This window comes from Cherax quadricarinatus, chromosome 78 (genome assembly GCF_038502225.1).
Source record: "Cherax quadricarinatus isolate ZL_2023a chromosome 78, ASM3850222v1, whole genome shotgun sequence".
NCBI classification, from domain to species: Eukaryota; Metazoa; Arthropoda; class Malacostraca; order Decapoda; family Parastacidae; genus Cherax; species Cherax quadricarinatus.
Genome location: NC_091369.1, coordinates 4,593,862 through 4,613,266, shown reverse-complemented (window position 1 = coordinate 4,613,266; position 19,405 = coordinate 4,593,862). Strand labels below are relative to the sequence as shown.

At 44.9% G+C, this 19,405-nt stretch overlaps 1 protein-coding gene across 1 annotated transcript in view; it reads right to left on the bottom strand.

Annotated features, from left to right (window-relative positions):
• LOC128701573 (homeobox protein ceh-10-like) overlaps positions 1-19,405 on the bottom strand; it is a 76,765-nt gene that overhangs the window by 10,803 nt on the left and 46,557 nt on the right. The window contains exon 4 of the mRNA XM_070101526.1: positions 11,139-11,265. Within this exon, the coding sequence (XP_069957627.1) occupies positions 11,139-11,265 (127 nt within the window). The remainder of the gene's footprint in view (positions 1-11,138; positions 11,266-19,405) is intronic.

Here is a 19,405-nt window from a genome sequence, read left to right as displayed (position 1 = left end):
TTCTTGAAGCGGCCACTGCGTCTCAGCGACCATCTCCCTATAGTAACCTATCTAGGTCTTTACCAGCTATTGTATACTTTTCAAAAACCTATCGACGTGAGTCACTTTCACTTCTTCTTCGGGGAGAAGGTTAACCAAAAATTGTAATTGTACTTTTGAGTATTTCTGCCTGAATAAACTCACTCACTCACTCAATTACTCACTTTCTTACTGACTTACTCATGTGCCTCGTTACCAAACGGGTTTGTTTCTCAGGCTCAGTGAGCTGTATAGGTATGTCCCTTTGCACCTACTTTCTCTGTTTATCAAGCAGGAAATAGGTGCCCCCGAGGGTTGTTAGGTTCTTGTGAGAGGGTATCCAGGGCGCTAATTGCTAGGATCTTAGACAAAAAACATTGGAAGGGAGACACAGGTCAGCCTTGACTTGACTCCCCTCTTCAGTAGATATCTGTGTCAAGTCCCTAGTGGACCTGACGTTTTCTTAATACGACAAGCCCTTAGTAAGGCAGTCAATACGGCAGTCAATCAGTAAGGCAATCCATCAATAAGACAGTCACTCAATAAGACAGTCAATCAATAAGTCAGCAGTCACTTAGAAAGTCAAAACAACTTTAAAAAAATAAGATATAGACCAGAAATTTTCTTCTTAAGCTCCTACTATGTTATTCACAGTTAAGTATAAACTTTACAATAAACATGACACACATAAGTAATTTAACAAGAGAATAAGAACAAATACTTTCAATAACTACAGCTTACCCATACACAGGACAGAATTCTGGTGTGTCACTCAGCTGAAAGCATGTGAGGAACTGCACCTCTGGGGTGAACTCTAGTTACAAAGTAGGCTACCCTGGGGCCCTCCTCCTCTTCCTTCAGACTAGCTGACTTGTGCAACTGGCAGTTACCTAGTATGCGAATGGTTTACACAGAATACAGTGACGCTCTTGGCACACACCACAAGCAGCCTTCCGTATGGTTTATTTTACTGATAAAATTATGCCAGAATGATGAGTTTGCAGTTAGAAAGATCTTATATCCCACAGTGAAGTTCACTGAATTTAAGGACCTTGTGACCGCCTCCCCCCAGGATGCCACCCACAACAAGAAGAAGCCGGACAGACACCTAGAGTAAGTACCTGACCAGCCGGGCTGTGGTTCATATGCTGGTTTGCGTGGTCACAAACCGGGCCACGAGGGCGTTGACCCCGAACTCTCCTCCAGGTAACACCCAAGTACCTATTTCTTACGGCGAACAGGGGAAACAGGTATAAGGAGACTAGCGCCCAAGCGCCTGACACCTCGTATAAGCACTTGAGCGTCTTCTTACACCTTATATAAGCGCTTGACACCTTATATAAGCACCTGATGTCTCCTGACACCTTATATAAGCAATTGAGCGACTTCTGACACACCATAAGCGCTCGAGCGTCTTCTGACACATTATATAAGCACCTGACGTCTCCTGACACCTTATATAAGCACTTGAGCACAAGATCCCACTTATAGTATGCAAATGAAGATAGTCTGAGAGAAGCAGCGCCTTGTGATACCTGACCCAGCCAGCCAGGCCTCCCTCACCTGTTGCTCATTAGTACTCTACCTGTCTTATTGTTCCAGCACTACCAGTAGCACAACCACTAGCAGCATCACCACCACCACCGCCAGTAGCACTACCACCAGCACCACCACCAGTTGCACCACCACCACTAGCATCACTGCCAGCATCACCAGCACCACCACCACCACCACCACCAGTAGCATCGCCACCACCTCCGCCAGTAGCACCACCAACAGTAGCACCACTACCACCGCCAGTTGCACCACCACCACTAGCACCACTGCCAACACCACCAGTAGCACCACTGCCAGCACCACCAGTAGCACCACCACTGCCAACACCACCAGCAGCACTACCAGTAGCATTACCACCATCAGAACCACCACCAACAAAAGCAGCACTGCCAGCACCACCAGCACCACCACTAGCACCACCACCACTAGCACCACCACCACTAGCACCACCACCACTAGCACCACCACCACTACCATCAGCAGCAATAGCAACAACAGCTGGTGCAGCAGCAACAAAAGCAACAACAGCTGGTGCAGCAGCAACAACAGCTGGTGCACCAGTTCTTCCCAGCCTCTTCAAGAACATCAAAGAAGAGGGGACTAATTTAGTGTCTTTCCTCTTCAAACTTTCCCCTCTTCAGCACTTCACTTCCCTCTTCTTACCTCCTTCCTTGCCTCTCCTTCCCTCTCTGTTCCTCCCTACTCCCTCCTTCTTCTTTCCTTCTCCTTAAATCCCTCATTCCGAACTGACATTCCACAACATAGTCCTGGTAACACTCTTATTATTCTCTCTCTCTGTCTTATTCTTTCTCTCTCTCTCTCTCTCTCTCTCTCTCTCTCTCTCTCTCTCTCTCTCTCTTTCTCTCTTATTCTTTCTCTCTCTCTTATTTTCTCTCTTCCTCACTCTCCCTCTTATCCATCTCCTATATTATCTTCATTTTAAGAGAAAGAGAGAGAGAGAGAGAGAGAGAGAGAGAGAGAGAGAGAGAGAGAGAGAGAGAGAGAGAGAGAGAGAGAGAGAGAGAGAGAGAGACAGAGAGAGAGAGTTGCCAAGTATCACAACAGGTAACTCCTCCAGTTTGTGGTACTAATTATCTTATATATGTAAGATGACCCCAGGAACGCCGCCCCCTCCCCCTTTAACCCCTTCCCCCTCCCCTTTTACCCCTTCCCCCTCTCTGTTATAAAGTAACAGATAATACGAACACAGAATCATGATGGTCCGGCCAAATAAATAATAATAATAATAATAATAATAACAATAATAATAATAATAATAATAATAACAACAACAACAATAATAATGTTAATAATAATAATAATAATAATAATAATAATAATAATAATAATAATAACAACAACAACAACAATAATAATAATAATAATAATAATAATAATAATAATAATAATAATAATAATAATAATAATAAATTTAGTAAGCTGAGAAGATCTTGCTACTGGAAGCTGTTCAACAATAGCATCATCATCTCCTGCCTCTTCCCCACCACATAACAGTTGGTGTTGGAGCTTCTCCCTCGTTGATGGAGAGGATAATCTGATTACACCCGAGGAGGATTTAATTCCATGTCAGCGATGCTCGTATAATGTCGACGTTGATAAAGGAGGCAATGCGCGTCGTACTCAGCCTCAATTTTTCTCCCGGCGATGCGCGGCCGCGGCATTTGATAAAGCACCTCTCTCTCTATATTATGCAAATTCAATTTATTTTCGCTTTTATGGCCTACGGAACACATGCGTTAAATAAACGCACTAAACGCTCATTTAACTGGTAGGAAGATAAAATAGATAGAGGCATGCGTACATGTAGAAATCCGGCATCCAGTCGAGTCAATTTGTACAGATTTCGGGTACATTTATTACCCTGGCATCCCAACGTTCCCCCTTTGTCCGGATTTGGGGCGAACTGGTCCCACCGCGATATTAATTTCGTCACTACGCCAATTACGGTCACATTATGGTATTATGGCCCCACGATCGCTTTACATATTACTCTCCTTTGGCTGGAAGCTGCGGAGAAATACGGAGAATATAAGCAAGTTAGGGCTGATGATGACTGATGATGCTAGACTCTTGTACTGATGACTTGCCAACGTAATACAGATTTATGTTAGTTTATGGGAAATAAGAAATTGATCATGATGATGATAATAATAATAATAATAATTATATATATATATATATATATATATATATATATATATATATATATATATATATATATATATATATATATATATATATATATATATATATATATATATATATATATATATATATATATGCAATAAGATCACAGTAAACAGGTGATTTCAGAATATGCAAAACATCCACTCTGAAAGAATGAGAAATTCAAAGCGCTTTCAGTGACTACTCACATTATCAAGATTCCTTGATAAGTGTGAGTAGATCTCAACATATAATTCTCTATTCTTTCAGAATGTATATTATATATATATATATATATATATATATATATATATATATATATATATATATATATATATATATATATATATATATATATATATATATATATATATATATATATATATATATATATATATATGTGGAAGAGGTTAAAAATAATTGATTCTGGTATTATTGTGTCTCTGGCAACAGCGAGATTGTCTCTTGTCACGGACGATTTGTATCGTATGATCCGGTGAAAGGGGAGGGGTGAGGGGGAGGGGGTTGGGGAAGGGGAGGTGGACATCACTGTTGTTTTCTATCCCACTAACAGTACATGATGCACTGGGAAGAGAGAGCGAGTGGGAACTGGTAATGGTGACGGTGTTAAGTGGAGGAGTCGTGTGTGTGTGTTGAGGGAAGGGGGAGAGAGGGATTTGGGGAGGGAGGGACGGGGGGAAGGGAGGGATGCGGGGGAGGGAGGGATGGTCAGAACAAGAGGCGAGAGGGAGGGTAAGGGAGTATCGGGAGGGCAGGAGGGACGGAGTGAGGGGTGAGGGGGGAGGGAAGGGGGGCAGGAAGGGGGGGACACTTAACCACTAAAGTATGACTTACAAAATACAAAGTTACTCAAACAGCAATATACACCGAGATATACACGGAGGTGTGTATCTCAGTGTATATATACTTAGAGCTGTGTATATACACAGATCTATATACATCAGTGTATGTAAACTGAGTTGCATGTATAGATTAGTGTATACATACTGACAATCATGCGTACACACACATACACACACACACACACACACACACACAGGAATCGTTCAAGACACTGTACACTGTGTATGTTAGGCCCATACTGGAGTATGCAGCACCAGTCTGGAACCCACACCTGGTCAAGCACGTCAAGAAGTTAGAGAAAGTACAAAGGTTTGCAACAAGGCTAGTCCCAGAGCTCAAGGGAATGTCGTACGAGGAAAGGTTGAGGGAAATCGGACTGACGACACTGGAGGACAGAAGGGTCAGGGGAGACATGATAACGACATACAAGATACTGCGGAGAATAGACAAGGTGGACAGAGATAGGATGTTCCAGAGAGGGGACACAGGAACAAGGGGTCACAACTGGAAGCTGAAGAATCAGACGAGTCAGAGGGACGTTAGGAAGTATTTCTTCAGTCATAGAGTTGTCAGCAAGTGGAATAGCCTAGCAAGTGAAGTAGTGGAGGCAGGAATCATACATAGTTTTAAGAAGAGGTATGACAAAGCTCAGGAAGCAGAGAGAGAGAGAGGATCCAGTAGCGGTCAGTGAAGAGCCGGGGCCAGGAGCTGAGTCTCGACCCCTGCAACCACAATTAGGTGAGTACAATTAGGTGAGTACACACACACACACACACACACACACACACACACACACACACACACACACACACACACACACACACACACTGCCCTTCCCATTGTCACTTTTAATTGATTCTCTACTTAAATCTTCCATTCCACGAGGACACCGCCCCCCACTCTTCCCCCTCCACGTCTCACACTCCCCTACTCCTCCCCCTCCACCCCTCACACTCCCCCACCCCTCTAAACCCCCTCCCTCACCCCTACTTCTCTCACAGCATCAATACTCTCGTCACCTTAACTATCGTTCCAGCTGTCACAAAAATACTTGTGTTAGCATCACAGTAGTAATTATCCTGGGTGATAAACCCCTCTCCATCCCAACCCCCAACCCCCAACCTCACTACCATTAACACCTCTCCCCAACCTCACTACCATTAATCCCTCTCCCCAACCTCACTACCATTAATCCCTCTCCCCAACCTCACTACCATTAACCCCTTTCCCCAACCTCACAACCATTAACTCTAATCCCCAACCTCACTACCATTAACCCCAACCCCCAACCTCACTACCATTAACCCCTTTCCCCAACCTCACTTCCATTAACCCCTCTTCCTAACCTCACTACCATTAACCCCAATCCCCAATCTCACTACCATTAACCCCTCTTCCCAACCTCACTACCATTAACCTTTCTTCCCAACCTCACTACCATTAACCCCTCTCCTCAGCCCCCAACCTCACTACCATTAACCCCCTCCTCAACCCCCAACGTCAGTACCATTAACCCCCTCCCCAAACTCACTATCATTAACCCCCTCCTCAACCCCCCAACCTCACTACTATTAACCCTCTCCTTAACCCCCAATCTCACTATCATTAACCCCCTCCCAGCCCCCTACCTCACTACCATTAACCCCCTCTCCAACCCCAACCTCACTACCATTAACTCCCTCCCCAACCTTACTGCCATTAACCCCCTTCCCCAACCTCACTTTCATTAACCCTTCCTGAGCCCCAACCTCACACATCAACCCCCTCCCCAACCTCACACCATCAACCCCCTCCTCAACCCAATACTTCTTCCCCAACCTCAAACACCGCTCCCCACCCCCTAGCATAAACCCCACCAGCGAACGGAAGGTGATAGTGAGGTTAGGGAGGGGGGGGAACGGGAGGGGGGAAGGGGGAAAATATGAGAGGGGGAAGGAGAGGAGGGGAGGTGGGGGATGGGGAGGGGAGGGTAGACTTGATGAACGAAAATGAGGGGAATTGTAACTTGTGGTGTGAAATATACTACTGAGACTGTGAGAGACAGCGGAAATGTCATTGTTAAGTGAGGAGCTTATCTCTCTCTCTCTCTTTATCTCTGTGTGTGTCTCTCTCTCACTCTCTCACTCCCTCTCTTTACGAGGATGTTGGTCATTTGAGGAGCCGGTATCTTACTTAACTCTTGGCAAAGGCACTTGTGAATAGATACTGGGCCTGGTGTGGTGTGTGTGTGTTTTTACTCACCTACATATGGTTGCTGGGGTCGATTCATAGCTCTTGGCCCCGCCTCTTCACTGGTCTCTACTAGGTAACTCTCCCTGCTCCATGAGCTTTATCATACCTGTTTTTAAAGCTATGTATGGATCCTGCCTCCACTACATCACTCTCCAGATTATTCCACTTTCTGACAACTCTGTGGCTGATCTGAGTCTTCAACTTCCAGTTGTGAACCCTTGGTGCTGTGTCCCCTTGTTGCTGTGACCCCTTGTTGCTGTGACCCCTTGTTGCTGTGACCCCTTGGTGCTGTGTCCCCTTGTTGCTGTGACCCCTTGTTGCTGTGACCCCTTGTTGCTGTGTCCCCTTGGTGCTGTGACCCCTTGTTGCTGTGACCCATTGTTGATGTGACCCCTTGGTGCTGTGTCCCCTTGTTGCTGTGACCCCTTGTTGCTGTGACCCCTTGGTGCTGTGTCCCCTTGTTGCTGTGACCCCTTGTTGCTGTGACCCCTTGGTGCTGTGACCCCTTGGTGCTGTGACCCCTTGGTGCTGTGACCCCTTGTTGCTGTGACCCCTTGGTGCTGTGTCCCCTTGTTGCTGTGACCCCTTGGTGCTGTGTCCCCTTGTTGCTGTGACCCCTTGTTGCTGTGACCCCTTGGTGCTGTGTCCCCTTGTTGCTGTGACCCCTTGGACCCCTTGTTGCTGTGACCCCTTGGTGCTGTGTCCCCTTGGTTATGACCCCTTGGTTGCTGTGACCCCTGTTGCCCCTTGTTGACTGGTTGCTGCCTTGTTCCCTTGTTGCCCCCTTATGTCCCCTTGGTGCTGTGTCCCATTGTTGCCCCTTGGCCCCTTGACTGTGTGACCCCTTGGTGCTGTGTCCCCCTTGGTGCTGTGACCCCTTGGTGCTGTGACCCCTTGTTGCTGTGAACCCCTTGGTGCTACCCCTGGTGTTTTCCCTTGCTGTGACCCCTTGGTGCCTGTTGAACCCTTTGGTGCTGTGTCCCCTTGTTGCTGTGACCCCTTGGTGCTGTGGTCCCCTTGGTTGCCCCTGTTAGCCCCTTGGTTGCTGTGCCCCTTTGTTGCTGTGGACCCCTTGGTTGCTGTGGCCCTTGTTGCTGTGACCCCTTGGTTGCTGTGCCCCTTGTTAAGGTGGACCCCTTTTGCTGTGTCCCCTTGTTGCTGTGGACCCCTTGGTTGCTGTGCCCCTTGGTTGCTTGCCCCTTGTTGCTGTGACCCCTTGGTGCTGTCCCCTTGTTGCTGTGACCCCTTGGTTGCTGTGCCCCTTGTTGCTGTGACCCCTTTGTTGTTGACCCTTGGTTGCTGTCCCCTTGGTGTGTGCCCCTTGTTGCTGTGTCCCCTTGGTGCTGTGTCCCCTTGGTGGTGCCCCCTGGAGGCCCCTTGTTGCTGTGACCTGCTGTGACCCCTTGGTGCTGTGTCCCCTTGTTGCTGTGACCCCATACTTGTGCTGTGACCCCTTGTTGCTGATGACCCTTGCTGGCCCCTTGGCTGTGACCCCTTGGTGCTGTGACCCTTGACCCCTTGGTGCTGCTGTACCCCTTCCCTTGTGCCCCTTGTGACCCCTTGTTGCTGTGTCCCCATCGGTGCTGCTGACCCCTTGGTGCTGTGACCCCCTTGGTGCTGCTGGACCCCTTGTTGCTGTGAACCCTCCCTTGCACCCTTGTGCCCCTGTGTCCCCTTGTTGCTGTGAACCCCTTGGTGCTGTGACCCCTTGTTGCTGCCCCTGTGCCCCCATTGGTTGCTACTTGTTGCTGTGATTGGACCCCTTGATTGCTGTGAACCCTTAGGTGCTGATGACCCTTGGTGCCTGGTGCTGTGCCCCCTTGTTGACCCTTGTGAACCCTTGTGCTGACTTGGAACCCCTTGTTGCTGTGACCCCTTGGTGCTGTGATGGACCCCTTGTTGCTGGAACCCTGGACTGTGACCCTGTTGCTGTACCCTTGTTGTGAACCCTTGTTGCTGTATCCCCTTGTTGCTGTGCCCCACACTGGTAGTTAACCCTTGTTGAACCCACCCCTTGTTGCTGTATCCCCCCTTATTGCTGTGACTCCTTGGTACTGTGACCCCTTGTTGCTGTGTCACATCTCTGGAACATCCTGTCCCTATCCACCTTGTCAATTCCTCTCAATATTTTATATGTCGTTATCATGTCCCCCCTATTCCTCCTGTCCTCCAGTGTTGTCAGGTTAAGTTCCCTTAACTCCAGGACTAGTTTTGTTGCAAACCTTCGCAATTTCTCTAATTTCTTGACGTGTTTGACGGAAGGAGGGATATCAGATTTGATTCGAGGAAGGGGCAAAGGGTAGGCTCCACTTCCTTGGATCAAAGGTCCTTCGCCACTGAAAGAATTAATCTATTTAACTGTTTGTCTTTGAGGGGAGAGGGGAAAGTGCCTTCCCCTCATCACTCTTCCCCCCCTACCCGTCTTCTACTCCCTCCCCTCCTTCTATCCCCCGTGCCTCCCCTACCCTTCTACCCTTCCGCCCTTCCCCTCCTTCTACCCCCTTCTGCCCTCCCTTCCTCCTTTCCCTCTCCCCCTCAAAGTAACAACAACAACAACAACAACAACAACAATAATAATAATAATAATAATAATAATAATAATAATAATAATAATAATAATAATAATAATAATAATAATAATCTCAAACAGTAAAGTATGACAGGGAAATAAAGTAACTTATTGAAGTTAAGTAATTAAAGATAAATAATGTAACGAAAGTAATGTAACAATAAAACCCTTAATAATAAACAGGAATAATGGAAATATAATTAATTTACAAGAGACAGAAGAATAAAGAAATTATGGTTATAAGAAAGTAATAAAGAGAGAGAGAGAGAGAGAGAGAGAGAGAGAGAGAGAGAGAGAGGCATCAACATTCACCTGGGGAGAGTGGCACTCTACACAAGGTAATCTGGCCCCTTGTGGCACTCTGCTTAATTCATGGGGTCACTGGCCTCTCTTTGGCACTCTTGTTTATGAGTGAAGGATGGGTGTGCAAGGGAGGGTTGTGGGGGGGACAGTGCCACTACCCCCCTCCCCTAGACAGTGCCAGCGGTGCCGAGTAACGAGCAGTAGAAAAGTGAAGACTGCCTGGAAGGCATAATTGGCCCTCTCTACCTGTTGTTTTCCTCTCTCTCTCTCTCTCTCTCTCTCTCTCTCGCTTTAACACAGGGTTTGACAAGGTTAGGTTAAGGGTCTCTAGCTCTGCTCTCTCTCTCTCTCTCTCTCTCTCTCTGTTCCTCCACTCCCCCTCCCCTAGCTCATTCCACCATACAATAACAGGTGTAATGACAGATGTGACAGGTGCTAATCATCCTGCTGAGATGATAAATGATACTATAATGAGGGAGTGAGTGAGAGAGAGAGAGAGAGAGAGAGAGAGACAGAGAGAGAGAGAGAGAGAGAGAGAGAGAGAGAGAGAGAGAGAGAGAGAGAGAGAGAGAGAGAGATTGTCAGTAGAGCTAGAGACCCTTAACCTAACCTTGTCAAACCCTGTGTTAAAGAGAGAGAGAGAGAGAGAGACAGAGAGAGAGAGAGAGAGAGAGAATGAGAGGTGAAGTAATTAACGAATAAATACTTAAAACAATGAATAATTGCGAATGAAAGGACCGACATGAAGACTGACATCTACTGCCAAGGTCACCTCTAACTCATCTCTAAGTCACTTCTTCCCCAACATCTTGAGAACCCAACTTTCTCCACCACTCCAACTCCCCACCAGCACCTCCAACACCTCCCGTTGATCTTCCAAAGGCTCAATAGTGATTACCCTTAAGTGAATATTATTTTAAGTGTATCAGTCTCCTGTGCCACGCCTACCACTTGACCTGACCTCTCCCGGGGGTCATCACGGGCCCGTGTGAGGTCAGGTAGCGAGCCTCAAAGTGACAGGTGTGAAGAGAGGTCAAGTAGCCAGCCTCAAGACAGGTCAGGTCAAGGGAAGAGTCAATTAGGGTCAATTTGTCAGATTAAGGAATAAAGGGAAGGATTTAGGGGTGAGTAGGTGCGTGGGTAGATTGATGTTAGTGGGGGTAGATTGATGTTAGTGGGGGTAGACTGATGTTAGTGGGGGTAGACTGATGTTAGTGGGGGTAGATTGATGCTGGTGTAATTCTCTCTCTCTCTCTACCCATCAATCTCTAACAACCATCTTCATCCCAGGCACTGCCTCCACTCCACAAACACCCCCCAACTCCACACTCCTCCACTTCAACCTCTCCCAGTCCCCCCTTACATCCTCCAATCGCATCCCATCCCCCACCAGGATAACCCCACCTACCTGTATCCTGTCCTCCGGCAGGTCAGTCTTGAGAGACAGCATCTCTCTGGCGTACACGTCAGGGTAGTGAGATTCCTTGAAGGCTTTCTCCAGTTCTTCCAGTTGAAAGGATGTGAAGATGGTCCGGCTGTAAGAATCGAAAGAAAAGTGAGTTAGATGACTGTAAAGAGAGAGAGAGAGAGAGAGAGAGAGAGAGAGAGAGAGAGAGAGAGAGAGAGAGAGAGAGAGAGAGAGAGAGAGAGAGTGAGAGAGTCAACAATGATACATATGTGAGCAAAATCGCTCCCCTGAACGAATCTGCCTGGACTTCCTACTATGTTTCTGCAACATTGCAAGCTCCTGATGATGTGTTGATTGCAGCACGAAAGGCCTAGAGCTATGATTCATATATACACACATTAAATCATCCACGGATAACAATGCAGCGACTGGCCGCCGGGAATCGAACTCCCGATCCTCTAACGCAAAAACTGAGGAGGGGGGAAGAGGGGAAGAAAGAAGTGTTGGGGAGAGGGGAGCTAGTGTGTGTGCTAGGGAGTCTAGGGAGGAGAACTGTGGGAGGAGAACTGTGGGAGGAGAACTGTGGGAGGAGAACTTTGGGAGGAGAACTGTGGGAGGAGAACTTTGGGAGGAGAACTGTGGGAGGAGAACTGTGGGAGGAGAACTTTGGGAGAAGAACTGTGGGAGGAGAACTTTGGGAGAAGAACTGTGGGAGGAGAACTGTGGGAGGAGAACTGTGGGAGGAGAACTGTGGGAGGAGAACTTTGGGAGGAGAACTGTGGGAGGAGAACTGTGGGAGGAGAACTGTGGGAGGAGAACTTTGGGAGGAGAACTGTGGGAGGAGAACTGTGGGAGGAGAACTTTGGGAGGAGAACTGTGGGAGGAGAACTGTGGGAGGAGAACTTTGGGAGGAGAACTGTGGGAGGAGAACTGTGGGAGGAGAACTTTGGGAGGAGAACTGTGGGAGGAGAACTTTGGGAGAAGAACTGTGGGAGGAGAACTGTGGGAGGAGAACTGTGGGAGGAGAACTGTGGGAGGAGAACTGTGGGAGGAGAACTGTGGGAGGAGAACTGTGGGAGGAGAACTGTGGGAGGAGAACTGTGGGAGGAGAACTGTGGGAGGAGAACTGTGGGAGGAGAACTGTGGGAGGAGAACTGTGGGAGGAGAACTGTGGGAGGAGAACTGTGGGAGGAGAACTGTGGGAGGAGAACTGTGGGAGGAGAACTGTGGGAGGAGAACTGTGGGAGGAGAACTGTGGGAGGAGAACTGTGGGAGGAGAACTGTGGGAGGAGAACTGTGGGAGGAGAACTGTGGGAGGAGAACTGTGGGAGGAGAACTGTGGGAGGAGAACTGTGGGAGGAGAACTGTGGGAGGAGAACTGTGGGAGGAGAACTGTGGGAGGAGAACTGTGGGAGGAGAACTGTGGGAGAACTGTGGGAGGAGAACTGTGTACAGAAGAGAAAACTGATTCATGTATACATGTCTACGAAAAAAATTGAACATCTGAATAAATATTTTGAGGTTGAAGGGGTTCTAAGCTTCAAACAAGGGTTCTAAGCTTCAAACAAGGGTTCTAAGCTTCAAACAAGGGGTTCTAAGCTTCAAACAAGGGGTTCTAAGCTTCAAACAAGGGTTCTAAGCTCCAAACAAGGGTTCTAAGCTTCAAACAAGGGGTTCTAAGCTTCAAACAAGGGGTTCTAAGCTTCAAACAAGGGTTCTAAGCTCCAAACAAGGGTTCTAAGCTTCAAACAAGGGGTTCTAAGCTTCAAACAAGGGTTCTAAGCTTCAAACAAGGGGTTCTAAGCTTCAAACAAGGGGTTCTAAGCTTCAAACAAGGGTTCTAAGCTCCAAACAAGGGTTCTAAGCTTCAAACAAGGGGTTCTAAGCTTCAAACAAGGGGTTCTAAGCTTCAAACAAGGGTTCTAAGCTCCAAACAAGGGTTCTAAGCTTCAAACAAGGGTTCTAAGCTTCAAACAAGGGTTCTAAGCTTCAAACAAGGGTTCTAAGCTTCAAACAAGGGTTCTAAGCTTCAAACAAGGGTTCTAAGCTTCAAACAAGGGTTCTAAGCTTCAAACAAGGGTTCTAAGCTCCAAACAAGGGTTCTAAGCTCCAAACAAGGGTTCTAAGCTTCAAACAAGGGTTCTAAGCTCCAAACAAGGGTTCTAAGCTTCAAACAAGGGTTCTAAGCTCCAAACAAGGGTTTTAAGCTTCAAACAAGGGTTCTAAGCTCCAAACAAGGGTTCTAAGCTTCAAACAAGGGTTCTAAGCTCCAATCAAGGGTTCTAAGCTTCAAACAAGGGTTCTAAGCTTCAAACAAGGGTTCTAAGCTTCAAACAAGGGTTCTAAGCTTTAAACAAGGGTTCTAAGCTTCAAACAAGGGTTCTAAGCTTCAAACAAGGGTTCTAAGCTCCAAACAAGGGTTCTAAGCTTCAAACAAGGGTTCTAAGCTCCAAACAAGGGTTCTAAGCTTCAAACAAGGGTTCTAAGCTTCAAACAAGGGTTCTAAGCTTCAAACAAGGGTTCTAAGCTTTAAACAAAGGTTCTAAGCTTCAAACAAGGGTTCTAAGCTTTAAACAAAGGTTCTAAGCTTCAAACAAGGGTTCTAAGCTTCAAACAAGGGTTCTAAGCTTCAAACAAGGGTTCTAAGCTTCAAACAAGGGTTCTAAGCTTTAAACAAAGGTTCTAAGCTTCAAACAAGGGTTCTAAGCTTTAAACAAAGGTTCTAAGCTTCAAACAAGGGTTCTAAGCTTTAAACAAAGGTTCTAAGCTTCAAACTAGGGTTCTAAGCTCGAAAGAAGGGTTCTAAGCTTCAAACAAGGGTTCTAAGCTTCAAACAAGGGATCTAAGCTTCAAACAAGGGTTCTAAGCTTCAAACAAGGGTTCTAAGCACCAAACAAGGGTTCTAAGCTTCAAACAAGGGTTCTAAGCTCCAAACAAGGGTTCTAAGCTCCAAACAAGGGTTCTAAGCTCCAAACAAGGGTTCTAAGCTTTAAACAAAGGTTCTAAGCTCGAAACAAGGGTTCTAAGCTTTAAACAAAGGTTCTAAGCTCGAAACAAGGGTTCTAAGCTTTAAACAAAGGTTCTAAGCTCGAAACAAGGGTTCTAAGCTTTAAACAAAGGTTCTAAGCTCGAAACAAGGGTTCTAAGCTTTAAACAAAGGTTCTAAGCTCGAAACAAGGGTTCTAAGCTTTAAACAAAGGTTCTAAGCTCGAAACAAGGGTTCTAAGCTTTAAACAAAGGTTCTAAGCTCCAAACAAGGGTTCTAAGCTTTAAACAAAGGTTCTAAGCTCGAAACAAGGGTTCTAAGCTTTAAACAAAGGTTCTAAGCTCCAAACAAGGGTTCTAAGCTTTAAACAAAGGTTCTAAGCTCCAAACAAGGGTTCTAAGCTTTAAACAAAGGTTCTAAGCTCCAAACAAGGGTTCTAAGCTTTAAACAAAGGTTCTAAGCTCCAAACAAGGGTTCTAAGCTTTAAACAAAAGTTCTAAGCTTCAAACAAGGGTTCTAAGCTTTAAACAAAGGTTCTAAGCTTCAAACAAGGGTTCTAAGCTTTAAACAAAGGTTCTAAGCTTCAAAAAAGGGTTCTAAGCTTTAAACAAAGGTTCTAAGCTCCAAACAAGGGTTCTAAGCTTTAAACAAAAGTTCTAAGCTTCAAACAAGGGTTCTAAGCTTTAAACAAAGGTTCTAAGCTTCAAACAAGGGTTCTAAGCTTTAAACAAAGGTTCTAAGCTTCAAACAAGGGTTCTAAGCTTTAAACAAAGGTTCTAAGCTCCAAACAAGGGTTCTAAGCTTTAAACAAAGGTTCTAAGCTCTAAACAAGGGTTCTAAGCTTTAAACAAAGGTTCTAAGCTTCAAACAAGGGTTCTAAGCTTTAAACAAAGGTTCTAAGCTCCAAACAAGGGTTCTAAGCTTTAAACAAAGGTTCTAAGCTTCAAACAAGGGTTCTAACCTTTAAACAAATGTTCTAAGCTCCAAACAAGGGTTCTAAGCTTTAAACAAAGATTCTAAGCTCCAAACAAGGGTTCTAAGCTTTAAACAAAGGTTCTAAGCTCCAAACAAGGGTTCTAAGCTTGAAACAAAGGTTCTAAGCTCCAAACAAGGGTTCTAAGCTTTAAACAAAGGTTCTAAGCTCCAAACAAGGGTTCTAAGCTTTAAACAAAGGTTCTAAGCTTCAAACAAATGTTCTAAGCTTTAAACAAAGGTTCTAAGCTTCAAACAAGGGTTCTAAGCTTTAAACAAAGGTTCTAAGCTCCAAACAAAAGTTCTAAGCTTTAAACAAAGGTTCTAAGCCCCAAACAAGGGTTCTAAGCTTTAAACACAGGTTCTAAGCTCCAAACAAGGGTTCTAAGCTTTAAACAAAGGTTCTAAGCTCCAAACAAGGATTCTAAGCTTTAAACAAAGGTTCTAAGCTCCAAACAAGGGTTCTAAGCTTTAAACAAAGGTTCTAAGCTCCAAACAAGGGTTCTAAGCTTTAAACAAAGGTTCTAAGCTCCAAACAAGGGTTCTAAGCTTTAAACAAAGGTTCTAAGCTCCAAACAAGGGTTCTAAGCTCCAAACAAAGGTTCTAAGCTCCAAACAAGGGTTCTGAGCATTAAACAAAGGTTCTAAGCTCCAAACAAGAGTTCTAAGATTCAAACAAAGGTTCTAAGGTCCAAACAAGGGTTCTAAGCTTTAAACAAAGGTTCTAAGCTCCAAACAAAGGTTCTAAGCTTTAAACAAAGAGTCTAAGCTCCAAACAAGGGTTCTGAGCTTTAAACAAAGGTTCTAAGCTCCAAACAAAGGTTCTAAGCTTTAAACAAAGGTTCTAAGCTCCAAACAAGGGTTCTAAGCTTTAAACAAAAGTTCTAAGCTTCAAACAAGGGTTCTAAGCTTTAAACAAAGGTTCTAAGCTCCAAACAAGGGTTCTAAGCTTTAAACAAAGGTTCTAAGCTCCAAACAAGGGTTCTAAGCTCCAAACAAGGGTTCTAAGCTCCAAACAAGGGTTCTAAGCTTTAAACAAAGGTTCTAAGCTCCAAACAAGGGTTCTAAGCTTTAAACAAAGGTTCTAAGCTCCAAACAAGGGTTCTAAGCTTTAAACAAAGGTTCTAAGCTCCAAACAAGGGTTCTAAGCTTTAAACGAAGGTTCTAAGCTCCAAACAAGGGTTCTAAGCTCCCAACAAAGGTTCTAAGCTCCAAACAAGGGTTCTAAGCTTTAAACAAAGGTTCTAAGCTCCAAACAAGGGTTCTAAGCCTCAAACAAAGGTTCTAAGCTCCAAACAAGGGTTCTAAGCCTCAAACAAAGGTTCTAAGCTCCAAACAAGGGTTCTAAGCTTTAAACAAAGATTCTAAGCTCCAAACAAGGGTTCTAAGCTTTAAACAAAGGTTCTAAGCTCCAAACAAGGGTTCTAAGCTTTAAACAAAGGCTCTAAGCTCCAAACAAGGGTTCTAAGCTTTAAACAAAGGTTCTAAGCTCCAAACAAAAGTTCTAAGCTCCAAACAAGGGTTCTAAGCTCCAAACAAAGGTTCTAAGCTCCAAACAAGGATTATAAGCTTTAAACAAAGTTTCTAAGATCCAAACAAGGGTTCTAAGCTCCAAACAAGGGTTATAAGCTTTAAACAAAGGCTCTAAGCTCCAAACAAGGGTTCTAAGCTTTAAATAAATGTTCTAAGCTCCAAACAAAAGTTCTAAACTCCAAACAAGGGTTCTAAGCTCCAAACAAAGGTTCTAAGCTCCAAACAAGGATTCTAAGCTTTAAACAAAGTTTCTAAGATCCAAACAAGGGTTCTAAGCTCCAAACAAGGGCTCTAAGCTCCAAACAAAGGTTCTAAGATCCAAACAAGGGTTCTAAGCTTTAAACAAAGGTTCTAAGCTTCAAACAAGGGTTCTAAGCTTAAAAAAGGTTCTAAGCTTCAAAAAGGGTTCTAAGCTTTAAACAAAGGTTCTAAGCTCCAAACAAAGGTTCTAAGCTCCAAACGAAGGTTCTAAGCTCCAAACAAGGGTTCTAAGCTCCAAACAAGGGTTCTAAGCTTTAAACAAAGGTTCTAAGCTCCAAACAAGGGTTCTAAGCTCCAAACAAAGGTTCTAAGCTCCAAACCAAGGTTCTAAGCTCCAAACAAAGATACTAAGCTCCAAACAAGGGTTCTAACCTCCAAACTAGGGTTCTAAGCTCCAAATAAAGGTTCTAAGCTCCAAACAAGGGTTCTAAGCTCCAAACAAGGGATCTAAGCTTCAAACAAGGCTTCCAAGCTGTGAACAAAGCTTCCCAAGCTGTGAACGAGGGTTCTAAGCGAGGTTTCGCTTATCCTGGATGATCCGGAAACCTAGGAATTGCTGACGTCCAATATTCGCCTTCCTGGCAGTGTCTCGAGGCTTCCAAATTACACCCGTTCGATACTGGGGTCACATGTTGGGTGCGATAAATGTCCGGGGTGGGGGGATTTAGGGGGTGAGGGGGAGGGGAGGGGTAGGGGAAGGAGTAGGGGAAGAAGCAGGGGGAAAGGGTGGCAGGGTGAAGGGAAAAAAGATATGAAGGAATGGTGCATATAAGGGAACCATGATTGTGTGTGTGTGTGTGTGTGTGTGTGTGTGTGTGTTTCAACAAGTCGGTTTCCCCTACGTGTTTAGCACTTCTCCTGTTAATGTAAGAGTAATGATCGCCTGTTTAAGATCGATTGTGTGTGCTTGGGTGGGTGGGATAAATGCAGTGGGTGGGTGGGTGTGATAAATGCAGTGTGTGGGTGGGTGGGTGGGATAAATACAATGGGTGGGTGGGTGTGATAAATGCAGTGGGTGGGTGGGTGGGATAAATGCAGTGGGTGGGTGGGTGGGTGGGATAAATACAATGGGTGGGTGGGCGGGCGGTAAATGCAGTGGAATACATCAATTTGTTACAGTCTTGGAACAGGTTAATACAGTCCTGGTAAGAGCTGTTACAGCTGGTTTCAACCTTGTTACAGACGTGTTACAGGCTTGTTACAACTTGTTACAGTCATGTTACACCTCACTGCTGCCACTGGCGCCTTAATGGTGCCGTAAACTTCTTAAAGGGTGGTTAAGTAATTTGTGTCTCCTTTGCTTGCCAGGGAGAGTGATGGGTAGGTGGGTCAGGAAGGGAAGTGTGGGGAAGGGAAGTGTGGGGAAGGGAAGTGTGGGGAAGGGAAGTGTGGGGAAGGGAAGTGTGGGGAAGGGAAGTGTGGGGAAGGAGGTAGATAAAGAACGTAGGGGAAGGATAGGTATTAGGAAAGGAGTGAAGGAACAGATATAAGGAGACATGAGGTGATGTTTCAGAAGATGGAGGGAAGGAAGAGGAGGAAGAGGAAGAGGAGGAGGAGGAAGAAGAAGAGGAGGAGGAGGAAGAAGAGAGGGGGGGGGGAGGAAGAATTGCGTGAGATATGAAAGTGGGCAGTTTAACACCGTAGACTTCCACCTCAACACACAAATACGTACACAAACAAACAAATACATACACACACGCACACAAACACACACACACACATATTCACTAGTATAAACAGACTTAAACTCCACAACATAGAATCTAATTCTCTTCCTTTAGAGGAAGTAACATTAATATATCTCCATAAATCCTAACTAATTTACATCCACAGTTCTCTGTATTTAAATTTATTTTTGAAAATTTCTAAAAAGTCAGGATTTTTTATGTGTATAAGTAGTTACAGCGGCCCAATATTATTATTATTATTATTATTATTATTATTATTATTATTATTATTATTATTATTATTATTATTATTATTATTATTATTATTATTATTATTATTATTATTATTATTATTATTATTATTATATAGGTATGTCTTTTCTATCCTGTCTTGAGTTTTGGTTTCTTAAATTACTCTTTATTCCATTTTTTCTTCTTACTTTTATCTTCTATCTCCTGTTTCTTCTCTCATTGTACGTACATAGAAAGAACACAAAAAACCTTACAAACGTGTTAAATACGAGAGAAGTCAAAAGTATTCCGGAGTTCGTGGATATGGCCTATGGGGTATCCCATTGCCATACCAGATACAGGAGATATGGGGTATCCCATTGCCATACCAGATACAGGAGATATGGGGTATCCCATTGCCATACCAGATACAGGAGATATGGGGTATCCCATTGCCATACCAGATACAGGAGATATGGGGTATCCCATTGCCATACCAGATACAGGAGATATGGGGTATCCCATTGCCATACCAGATACAGGAGATATGGGGTATCCCATTGCCATACCAGATACAGGAGATATGGGGTATCCCATTGCCATACCAGATACAGGAG